Source organism: Fukomys damarensis, unplaced genomic scaffold, assembly GCF_012274545.1.
Source record: "Fukomys damarensis isolate Sample0158 unplaced genomic scaffold, DMR_v1.0_HiC HiC_scaffold_3, whole genome shotgun sequence".
Lineage (NCBI taxonomy): Eukaryota > Metazoa > Chordata > Mammalia > Rodentia > Bathyergidae > Fukomys > Fukomys damarensis.
In genome coordinates this window covers 16,913,179-16,924,678 of record NW_022900915.1, presented here as the reverse complement: position 1 = coordinate 16,924,678, position 11,500 = coordinate 16,913,179, and the positions used below count along the sequence as shown (strand labels likewise).

General features: G+C 45.9%; 1 protein-coding gene and 1 long non-coding RNA gene across 15 annotated transcripts in view; one reads left to right on the top strand and one right to left on the bottom strand.

Moving 5' to 3' along the window:
• Slc4a9 (solute carrier family 4 member 9) overlaps nucleotides 1-9,779 on the top strand; it is a 14,963-nt gene extending 5,184 nt beyond the window's left edge. For 4 of the 14 annotated variants that reach the window (XM_019206033.2, XM_019206037.1, XM_019206035.2 and 1 more), the window contains 10 exons: nucleotides 827-885; nucleotides 1,128-1,316; nucleotides 1,446-1,559; nucleotides 3,548-3,709; nucleotides 3,866-4,044; nucleotides 4,810-4,882; nucleotides 6,673-6,741; nucleotides 6,970-7,143; nucleotides 7,653-7,808; nucleotides 9,363-9,779. In XM_019206033.2, coding sequence (XP_019061578.1) covers nucleotides 827-885; nucleotides 1,128-1,316; nucleotides 1,446-1,559; nucleotides 3,548-3,709; nucleotides 3,866-4,044; nucleotides 4,810-4,882; nucleotides 6,673-6,741; nucleotides 6,970-7,143; nucleotides 7,653-7,808; nucleotides 9,363-9,434 — 1,247 coding nt within the window. In that variant the 3' untranslated portion in view covers nucleotides 9,435-9,779. Of the gene's footprint in view, nucleotides 1-826; nucleotides 886-1,127; nucleotides 1,317-1,445; nucleotides 1,560-3,547; nucleotides 3,710-3,865; nucleotides 4,045-4,681; nucleotides 4,921-6,672; nucleotides 6,742-6,969; nucleotides 7,144-7,652; nucleotides 7,809-8,177; nucleotides 8,294-9,362 lie in introns of those variants that run through there. The other 10 variants (XM_010613819.3, XM_010613820.3, XM_010613822.3 and 7 more) reach the window with 10 other exon arrangements.
• LOC104855052 overlaps nucleotides 1-11,500 on the bottom strand; it is a 46,968-nt gene that overhangs the window by 17,340 nt on the left and 18,128 nt on the right. The window lies entirely within an intron of this gene.

The following is an 11,500-nucleotide window of genomic DNA, read 5'->3' as shown; positions in this document are numbered from 1 at the left end:
TATATATATATTCATGTGAATAGGTTTCCTAACAGTGAAGCCAAAATTAGACTCATCCTCCCAGTCATGGCAGCATTGGACAGGGACTGTCTTGCCCAAGAGGAGCAAAGATAACTACATGTACCAAATAGGCAGCTTACTCCTAAAAGGGGAGAGAGGAGGGAGCAGGGCCAGACATGCCTGATCTCATCTCCTAAACTTACCAATCAAATAAATCATGGCTCTTCCCATGGATGAGAGTGACTGACTAGGTGAAGAGATGCTTGGAGTATTATACTTCTATCTATCCCTCCATGTAGAAGGTTATCACTGAGACTGGGAAAGAATTGTTCTCTCTAACACGTGCCAGACTCTGTTAGGCATGAACAAGACCAGTTTTTGCCCTGGGAGAAACACAGATTTGTAAGTAGCTCAGGTATCCAGCCAACATTTGCTGAACAACTGCTGTGTCCTGTGCTTGGCACCAGGGGTACAGATGAGTAGAGGATTTGAGGGGTTGTGTGCAAGGCAGTGTCCTGAGGAGTACACAGATGGTTCCAGTGGAGTTAGTAAATGGAGTCAGAACTGCAAACTCTCTGGTTCAGCTATACTGATCAGATTAGCATCCTGCAGGGGCCACGAATGATGGCATATGCCTGAAATCCCAGCACTTGGTGGTGGTTGTCAGGGGCAGAGGGGCTCAGAGGCAGGAGGATCATGAGTTCAAGGCCAGCCTGAACTACACAGTGAGATCCTGTCTCAAAAAAAAAAAAATTATAGAATCCTGTGAGGCTAGAGAAGATTGTTAGGGAGGGAGAATATTCTTGAATTATTCTTTGTTTCTCAGGAAATGAGTCTCAATGGGTAACAACAAAGCCAAAGAACAGAGATGACATCTTAAGCACGGTGAGGGCTTGCTCCTAAGAGGGTCTGGAAAAGAAAGGGTGACAACCAAACTAGTTAGTTGTTCCCATTTCTTCCCACCCCATTGGCTCAGAAAATACTCATAAGGTCATTGAGGTTCAGCCATTTCCTGTGATTGAAGACCCTGGCTCCTTGGATGTCTCTGTGGGTCCCTCTTCCTTTGCTTACTCTCCTGGACCTACTCGTGCCGCCATAGTACCATCACTGACCATCCCTTTATACAGGATCTAGGCCTGGTCAACGCATCTTTGCTGCTTCCATTTGAATGCATTCAACATGGAGGCCAACCTCGTGGCCCTGGCTGTCACACAGTCCCAGACATTGCTTTATTCTCCCTTCTCCTCTTCCTTACCTCCTTTCTCTTTGCTACGGCCTTCAAGCATATAAAGACAAGTCGCTTCTTTCCCTCTGTGGTAAGTGTCACTTTTCTTTTTGTGGGAGGGGCCTATTCTTGGTCTTGAGCTCAATGTGCAAATGGGAAAGAGTATGGAAGAAAGTGGTTGGCAGGCCCAAACCTGATTGTGTGTCTGCTATGTGGCCAGGTACGCAAGGTGCTCAGTGACTTCTCCTCAGTCCTGGCTATTCTGCTGGGCTGCGGCCTTGATGCATTCCTGGGCCTAGCCACACCGAAGCTCATGATGCCTACGGAGTTCAAGGTGAGAGCTGGTGGGACGGGGAGGGCAAGGCCAACCAACTCTGGTTGAGGAAGATGCATAAATCCTACACCTTTCTTCCTCCTTTGAGCTTCTTTCCTCACTCTTAAAATGGCAATAGTGGTAATAATGGCCTCACAGAATTGTCCAGAGGATTACATGAGGTACTGCAGCAGAGACATATGAAGATGAGACCAAAATATCTGGTGAACATTTAAATTTTTAAAAATTTATTACGGTAAAAAGCATATTGTGATCCATCTCCCTCAAAATACTCCCCCTTACCTGAACAAACTTACCCCATCCTTCTTGCCACTTTCGGAAACAGTTGTGGAAGTCCTCTTTCCTAAGTGTTTTTATGAGGCATGATCTAAAATATGACAAATTCTGCTGCCAAGTGCCATCCAGTAGAAAGGCAGTCTCACAAAAACATTACAATGTATTCTTATATGTCTTATTCAATGTGCAACTTCTGGCTCTTCCCCAAACTCAAAGTGTTTGAAAATTTTGAACCGAATGAGGACATCAAGGTGGCAATTATGACAGTGCAATTATGTAAAGACCCTCATGAAAGAGGACCTTCTAAAACTGCCTCAGAAAGTGGGAAGAACAACTGGGCTGGTGTGGCAGTGCAGGCCTGTAATCCCTGCACTCTGGGAGGCTGAGGGAGAAGAACTGCAAGTTCAACCCAGCCCGAGCAATTTAGCAATTTAGCGAGACCCTGTCTTAAAATTGGAAAAGGTGTGTGGTGCTGGGGATGTAGCTCAGTGCAGTGCAAAGAACTTGGATTCAATCCCCGGTACCAGGGGAAAGAAAAAGGAAAGAAAGAATGATGGGATGAGTTTTTGATGCAAGGGGAAGTATTCTGGGTGAGATTAATGGCAACATGTCTTTTACTATAATCAATTCTAAACAACTGTTTAAACATTCACTGCATTTTTCAATCACACATTTTCCGATAAGTGCAAGAATATAATATGCAGTAGCTGTTATTAGAGGGTAGGAGTGAGGAGGATGGGTTCTGGTCAGCCAGCCTTGGGCTTACATTCCAGTTCTACCACTTCCTAGCTGTGTATTAGGCAAGTTACTGCACATTTCTGAGCCTCGATTTCTTATTCTATAAAATGGAAATAATAAATAACAACAGTTCCTACACTATAGTTTATTTTGAGGTTTACAGAAGATCGTAGTATAAAGCACTTATCATTGTGCCTGGCACATACCAGGTCCTCTGTAAATGTTAGTCATTGCTGTTATGGGCTGTCCCCACCCTTAGTATGACCCTGCCCACTCCACTGCTCCCCACTCTGTACTTTATACCCCTCACTGCCTGCTCTGATTTAGAAAGCTGGAGATCCCTCTCCAGAGTGTGACGGTGAGGAGGACAAGGCTTCATACCGATTTCTGGACTGCCTGCATAATTTGAAGAACTTGAGCTTCTCCCAAGGCAGGGGAGCATGGGAACTCCATCTGGGGCAGCCTCAGGAACCAGAACCCCAAACAGCAGCCTGGGTCCCCCTCCCACACAGGGACGCTTGTAATCACAGCAGACGCAGACACACCCAGCCCTGCCCCTCCCTTGCCCCAGATCAAGGCAGGTCTGAACCTGAGTTGCCCCACCCTGGGTGGGGGTGATGCCTAGGGGGGAAGGCTCTATGTACTGTACCAAGAAGTATGAGCAGACCTCACCTATCAATTCTTCCAGGGAGAGAGGGACTCTGGGATCCAAAGTCTTAGAGCCTTTGCATGGACTAGAGCCAGGATATTCCCCTTCCGTTTGCCCTTTTAAGGTGCTCGGATGCTCTGAACCAGCTGTGCACATGTGTATACACACACACACACACACACACACACACAGTTCCCACCTAGTATCTTAGCATCCCGTGTCTTGGGAGGGAGTCAGGTTGCGGCAGAATGCCAAGGCAGGGGTGTGCAGGTAAGATGCTCTTGGGAGACCCTCTCTAATCTGTCCACGGCATGACCTCCCCCAGCCCACACTCTCTGGGCGTGGCTGGCTGGTATCACCTTTTGGAGCCAACCCCTGGTGGTTGAGTGTGGCAGCCACCCTGCCTGCCCTGCTGCTGTCTATCCTCATCTTCATGGACCAGCAGATCACAGCAGTCATCCTCAACCGTGCAGGATATAAGCTGCAGGTAAGATCTTCTGGGTAAGGCCAGCCTAGACTAAGAGACAGAAGCTCCGGATCGTGTCCAGGCCTCCCTGCTCTCCCCCAGGAGGACAGAGAGCTGAGGGCTGGGCTAGCTTCATCCTTGTTCACTGCCCCCTTCCCTGTGCTCCTGTCCCTGTAGAAGGGAGCTGGCTTCCATTTGGACCTCTTCTGTGTGGCTGTGCTAATTCTGTTGACATCAATACTTGGGCTGCCCTGGTATGTCTCAGCCACTGTCATCTCCCTGGCCCACATGGACAGTCTTCGGAGAGAGAGCAGAGCCTGTGCTCCTGGGGAGCCCCCCAGATTCCTGGGAATCAGGTGAGAGCACATTCAGGAGGCTGGAGTGGGGGGTAGGCAACAAGGAGGAGTATGGGGCACATGGCAGGTTTACTTGAGCAGCTTAAATTCTAATTTGTGCCCCATAAGCACTACAGTGGGTTAAGTGGGTGGACCCTAGGCTCTGAGATAGGTGAGTTAGATCTCTCCTTTTTAAGAGAGATGGGAACTAGGAGGGGCCTCAAGAGAAGCATCATCTGTGCAGGGATGGAAGCAGCCAGGTGGAAGTGGAGGATGAGGTGCCAGCAATCCCCATTCAAAGTAGAAGCACATGGTTGATGTTACAAAGGAATCCAATTCTGGAACTGTTGGAAGACCATCTCACTGTCTAAAGCATATGAAATCAACTTTGTAGACTGTAAAATATAAATCTTTGTAATAGTATAAAGTTACAGGGCCAAGGATTTAGCTCAGTGGTGCTGCATCTGCCTCACAAGCACAAGGTCCTGAGTTCAATCCCTGATATGGCGGCAGGGGAGGTTATGAATTTTCAATCAAACAAAAACAGAGACTATGCAACTGAATTGATGGCAAGGCCTGGGACCCCTGTGTTGAAGTGCTCTGCCCTTTGCTGTCCACTAATTTTTTTAATAAAAAGCAAAGGCCTTCTTCTTACCAGGTAACCTACTGGGGATCCCTTTACTTTCTTCTGGCTGCCAAGGTCTACGCTGATGTCTGATCGGGAACTTCATCCTGAGTGCCCAGGGGCTCTCCCAGACTCCACCTCGTTCCTCCTTCTCCCCACAGGGAACAGAGGCTGACAGGCCTGGTGGTGTTTGTTCTTACAGGCATCTCCATCTTCCTGGCACCTGTACTCAAGGTACCTCTGTTAGACCAGGATCTGGGTCAGTACAGTAATAATAAGTATAGCAAGAGCAAGCACTGGTTGAACACTTACAGTGTGATAGGCACTGTATTTTCTCCTCTGTGTGGTGTCATTTAACCTTTACTTTATCCCCGAGAGGCATATTTTACCCACCGAGAAGCTGGGCATGGTGGTGTGCACCTGTAATCCTAGCACTCAAGAGGCTGAGGCAGGAGGATCACAGCAAGTTCAAGGCCAGGCTGGGCTTCGTGGTGAATTCAAGGCCAGACTGAACTGCATAGTGAGACCCTATATCAAAAAGTTAGAAGGAAAAAAGCTGGGCATGGTGGCATATGCCTATAATCCCAGCACTGAGGCAGGAGAATCCCTGTGAGTTCAAAGCCAACCTGGGCTACATATCAAGATCTTGTCTCAAAAAAAAAAAAAAAAGTGCACAAAGTGAGTCATTTTCTCAGATCTATATGAGAACCCAAGCTCTTATCCAGTAGGTTTCTGTTCAGTGAAGCAAGCCGTGAGCGTGCCACCGTCCCTAGGTTTCAAATGCTACCCATGCTGAGACTAAGTGTGATTATCATAGCCTAGAGAAGCTTTGAGGTAAAAATCCTTTCTTCTCTCTCACTTGAGGTTTATAGAAATCTCCTGTGTGCTGCATTCTGCTCACCTGGCAGAAGTGAATGCAGATGGTTTTGAAAAGCATTATGAAACCAATCCCTTACCAACAACACACACATGGGAACAAAAACTAAGTCACAAGGAATAGCAAAAAGATCCTACAGGCCAAGACAGCAAAGCAGTCAAGGAAGGTGTCGAGAATGTGAGACAAGAGTCACTGGTGGGGTGACAAGAGACGAGAGGTTAGAAGAGGGAAAGGTCATGCAGGCAGTGTAAGAGTGGTGCAGTAGAAAAAGCCAGATGGACCAGATCAGCCACTTACTAATTAGGTGACTCTCATAACCCTTATGCCAAGCACCATTCCAGGCACTGGGGATATAGTGATGATCAAAAGAGGACATATCTTCATCCTTGCAGTCTGGTGAGAGGAGAGATTTTAAAAAATTCAATAAGAAAACAGCATAACTGGGTAATGATAACATCTTTCAAAAATAAAAGAGGATAAGGTGACTGAGAGTGCCAGAGGCTACTTCAGACTGGTCGGTGAAGGCCTTTCTGGAGTGTCACGAGAAGAGGCACAGGTCTGGGGAAGAACATTTTGGAGGAAGGGACAGTTAAGTAAAAGTCTGCAAGGTGCTGGGCACAGTGGTGCATGCTTACAATCCTAGCACTGAGGGAGGTTGAGGCAGTAGGGTTATGAGTCACTTGCTAAGACAACTTAGCAAGACTTTGCCTCAAAAACAAAACAAAAAACAAAAGGCTGAGTGTAGTGGTGCACACCTGTAATCCCAGCACTCGGGGGTGGGGAGGCTGAGGCAGGAGGATCGCCATGAGTTCAAAGCCAGCCTGAGCTACACGGTGAGTTCAAGGGCAGCCTGAACTACATAGTGAGATCCTGTCTTAAAAAGAAAAAGAAAAAATAGAAAAATAAAACATACAAAGGAGTAAGAGATATAGTTCAATGGTAGCTCACCTTTGGATTGGATCCCCAGTACTGGAAAAAATTCCCATCTGATGAATGTGAAGATTCAGTGAGATCAGGCAAGCAAAATGTGAAAGGAAAAGTCTGGGCTGGTTTGGATGCTAGAGGCTGGGGCTGGAACCTGAGGTGGGGCATGTGGGTGGCTGGAGGAGGTAACCTCCTTTGCCAGCTCTCCACTTCCTTCTACCAGTTCATCCCAATGCCAGTGCTCTATGGCATCTTCCTGTACATGGGGGTTGCAGCGCTTAGCAGCATCCAGGTGAGCCCCTTGAAATCACTTAACAACCTCACTTCTCCTGCCTACCCTTGCCAATTCCCCTCCTATTGCATCTTCCTGTCTCTCCGGGGCACAGAGACTGCTGCCATGCTCTGGATGGGGAGAAGGCCAAGGGAAACCTCTGGCCCTTCTGCTCTGCTGGGCTGGGATAGCTAACAGTGACACCCCCAGGCTGAGTACCCTGGTTTCCTCTTCCTCTCATTATTCCAGTTCATGAAGAGAGTGCAGCTATTGTTGATGCCAGCAAAACACCATCCAGACTTGCTACTCTTGCGACATGTACCTCTTAACAGAGTACATCTCTTCACTGCCATCCAGCTTGCCTGCCTAGGTCTGCTTTGGATAATCAAGTCTACCCCTGCAGCCATCATCTTCCCCCTTATGGTGACTTGGGGGCAGGGCTGGGTAGTACCAGGGGGTTATGGGAAACTGAGCTTGGGAGGTGGAGGAAGCCTCTCCCCTGTCTCAATTTCCCTGGCTCTTCCTGGTTGCTAATATTAGGGAAAAAAAAAAAAAGATGGGGTATAACTGCAGATGGACTAGGCCTGGCAGACCCAGTCAACTTCTTTTCCAACTTTTTTAGATCAGTGAATGAACAGAGAAGAAAACTGGGAGGTCCTGGGAAAGGAGCTGATATTTTTGTTACTCTGTTGAGGGGTAACACAGAGGAGGGCACTGCAGTTGTGTAACCTCTGGGCCATTACTAATCTCTCAGGGCCCCAATTTCTGTCCCCGTGTGATGGAAATATTTATCGAGTCTGCCTTACAGGAATATGTTAGCTTCCTGTGAAATGATATGCAATGCTTAGCCCATAGAAAGTGCTCAATAAAGGTGATAATTGTTAATGTTCCTGCTGTTGCTGACAGACTTGGTCTTGTTTCTCTTCCTGCAGTTGCTGGGCCTGGCAGGTGTCCGAAAGGCACTAGAGTGGGTCTTCTCACCACAGGAACTCCTCTGGCTGGATGAGCTCATGCCAGAGGAGGAAAGGGGCATTTATGAGAAGGGACTGGAGCCAGAACACATATTTGGTGGAGATGAAAGCCAAGAAGTAAGTTCCAGGCAGGGCCCTCCTAGAGAAAGAGGCAGGGGCTGGAGGAGCACTCTTCACCCTAAGCTGTCTTTAAAGTTTAATATATCCACTAAGTCCAAAGATCTGATCAACACAATCACTCTCCTTAGCTCTGTGTTGACATAGGCAGAATGAAGGGGTGAGGGAAAATGTTCTTATCGGCCAGGGGCTCTAGTTTATGATCTTGTGAGCGTGGACAACACTGTGACACAGCTCTATGGGCTCTCTTCCTCAATCCTGGTCTTTGTTTTGTCTTGTGGTGGATTTCTATCATGTCTTTGTGTCTCATTCTCATCCTTTTGTCTCTCTGGCTCTGCCTCTCCTCCTCTCTCTACCCTACCCACTTAGGGATCTCTCTTTCAGTCAGAGCTGATGTATCAACCAAAAGTTCCAGAAATCAACATCTCTGTGAATTAGTTGGAGCAAGAGACTGGGAGTGGAGACCCTATGAAACAGACCATGAGGTGAGGGTAGGAGGCAAGTAAATGCTTCTGGTGTTGAAAATGGGGAGGTGCAGGCTCAGACCCAGAGCTGGGGAGGAAGCAGAAAGGTCTACCCAGAGGGTAGAGAGAAACAGGCAGTTACCTGGGTTTGACTCCCTGCTGTTTGGAGCTCTTCCCAGTAGAGGGCGCGCCAACTCACACCAAATAGGATGCTGAGTCGGTGGGGGGGGGGTAGACAAGGATGAGAAGGAAGAACAATGACAAAGGAATGGGAAGGAGAAGAGGAAGGGGATAAAGTTCTGCTCTTTTTCCTTACCTAGGAGATTCTTCTTTTAGGCTGCTATGAACCACACTATAGACAAATGGAGGGATTCTTTACCCCTTGTCCTCTCTGCCTTCCATTTTATTTATCCATATATCATTTTTTGAGGTATATCAAATATACCTATCATAGTTTGTTTTGTTTTGTTGCACCAGGGATCACATTTGGGACCTTGAGCTTGCAAGGCAGGCAGTGGCACCACGGAGCTAAATCCCCAGCCCTCTAACATAGAGTTTTTAAGTACTGTAGACTCCGTAGTGAGTAGAGCAACTACAGTCTCTGACCTCAGGAAGTTTAAATCCCAGTGGAAGAGTCAGGCAGACACATAGACAACTCTTAGTGATGGTGCTGTATGAGGCAGGTACAGGGGGAGCAGCGAAACCTCTAACCCCTTCTCAGAGGATAGTAAAGGTGCGGTGGGGTGAGTTGAGTGTAACAGGAAATAGCCCATAACTTGAACAGTGACTAGCAGCTAGTCAAGACAAGACAGAGGAAATATGTTCTATGCAGAAGCTACAGCATGTCCAAGAGTCTAGAATTGGTTGCTCTTGATAAGCTGAACTCTCTCTTTTGGCCCCAGAACACTCTCCCCAGAACACATGCCTCTACAAGTTCAAGAATCTCCACTACTTGCAATAGAAAGTTGGGGGGATTAGAGAGAGAAAAAGTAATTCCTTACCACCCAGTACTCCCTTGGCTCTGTTCTTTGCTTTATTTTTTTCCCTGAGCACTTGCTCTGGCCTCATGGTGTCTTCTCTCATTTCACAGGTGTTTACTCAGAAAGTCAGGAAATTGTTGGCCTTTGACTTAGTTACCAGATGCTGTCGGCTGGGGACCTGAAACAATGGGGCAAGACTGAAGGGGCAGCTGGCAAAGACTCCGGTTACCTCCTGAGCTAAGGGTGGAAGTTGCAAGGAGCAAGTAGATTTGATGGTGCTTAGGAAAGGCTGGTGAGCCAGAGGGACTGACCAGTCCTCATTCACTCACTCTCTGCCCATTAAAGGGACTGTTACGGCTTGTGCCTAGATGTCCCCCCAAAACCTCATGTGATCATAGGTGGGTTTTTTTCAGAGGTGGCTGAATGTAGAGTGTGACTGATTCACAGTACAATGCTAGGACTAAGGGTGTGAGATTACTAAATCAGTCCACTGATTGGTTTGGCACCGCCCTAATCCAATAGCCTAGATAGGGTATAAAAGGGACAGAAAAAAGCTAAGATCTCTTGCTTGCTTTGCTACTTTCTGCCTTCCATGACGTGTTTCTCCTCTGCGATGGCTGGCTGCCGTGCCACCCTGCCTTGAGCCAGCTGATTGTGGACTGAAACCTGTACAAGCTGTGAGCTAAATAAACCTTTTCTCCTTTAACTCCGAGTGTCGGGTATTTTGTCTCAGCAACAAGAAAAGTAAAACAGGAACCTGAGCCCAGGAGCCCTTCCCATTTTGAACTTTCTGTCCCCACAGATTCCATTTTATAGGATCTTGGGAGCAGATCTTTTCTAGGTACAAAAGGAAAGAGACCTTTCCAAAATAAGTACACTTCTATTTGGAACAGGTTTTTACACATGTAAACATAATTTTTATTATTGTTTAATTGGTGACAAAAGCAAATGAGGCCACTGGAAAATACTGCAATGTTACAGAAATATACATGTATATGTATTTTTTTATGGTACTGGGGACTGAACCCAGGGGTGCTTTACCACTGAGCTATATCCCAGCCCTTTTATTTTTGTAGTACTCAAGGGTTAAACCCACATGCAGAATTATATCCCCAACCCATTTAGCTATTTATTATTATTATTAGTTATTAGGTTTTTTTTTTAAATTTTAAGACAGGGTCTCTCTAAATTGCCCAGGTTGGGCCTGAATTTGTAATCTTCCTAATATCCCAAATAGCTGGGATCTCAGGAATGTACCATCATGCCTGGATCAGCGATGTAAATGTATAATTTTGAAATGGAAATCACCCTAGAAATAACCATTGTCCACATTTTAGTGTATGTTGTTCAGACTTCTTTCAATGGTCACATTAATATTTTATTAAAATGGAATTAGAGAGTTCTGCAATGTTTTTCACTTAATAAATGTTGAATATTTTCTCCATGTCAGCACGTATGTATCTACCTCATTGATCTTTTAAATTACTAAAGATATTATATATACAAAAGAGTATATAAAATGTCTTCTACAAGTACAAGAATTTCTCCAGCATATATACCTATGAGTAAATATCAAGAAAAACAATGAAGAGAAAACCTGTATATCCAACACTTTGCTTAATAAACAAAATATGTGTAGTACCTGTGTGTCCTTCCCATATTGCATCCCCCTTCTAGAAAAACATTATCCTAAAATGGATGGTAATTTAAAAAAATACTTTTAAATCCTTCATATATATCTATATTTAAAGACTATTATTATTATTATTGTTATTTTGGTACTGGGTGTTGTACCCAGGGCCTTCACACTGAGCCACAAACCCAGACCCATTTATTTATTTAGAGGCAGGGTCTTGCTGTGTAGTTCAGGCTGGACTTGAACTCACTTTGTGACCCAGGCTGGCCTCAAACTCATGGCCAAGCTCTAGGATTACAGGCATGTATTACCATGCCAGACAACTCCAGCCCTTTAAGAAAAAAAAATTTTTTTTAAAGTTTGAGACAGGAACTTTGCCAAGTCTCCAAGATCCCCAGGTTGCACTCAAACTTGGAATTCTCTTGCCTAAACATTCCAGAGTGCTGGAATTGCAGGCATGCAATGCAATGTCCAGCTATTTTACATATTTTTGAATGTTATGTAAATGGAATCATTGTGTAAAAACTCCTTTGTGACTGCTTTTTTCACTCAACATTGATTCAAGAATCAATCATGTTGGTCCAAGTATTTAGCTCAGTGGTGCCACCTGAA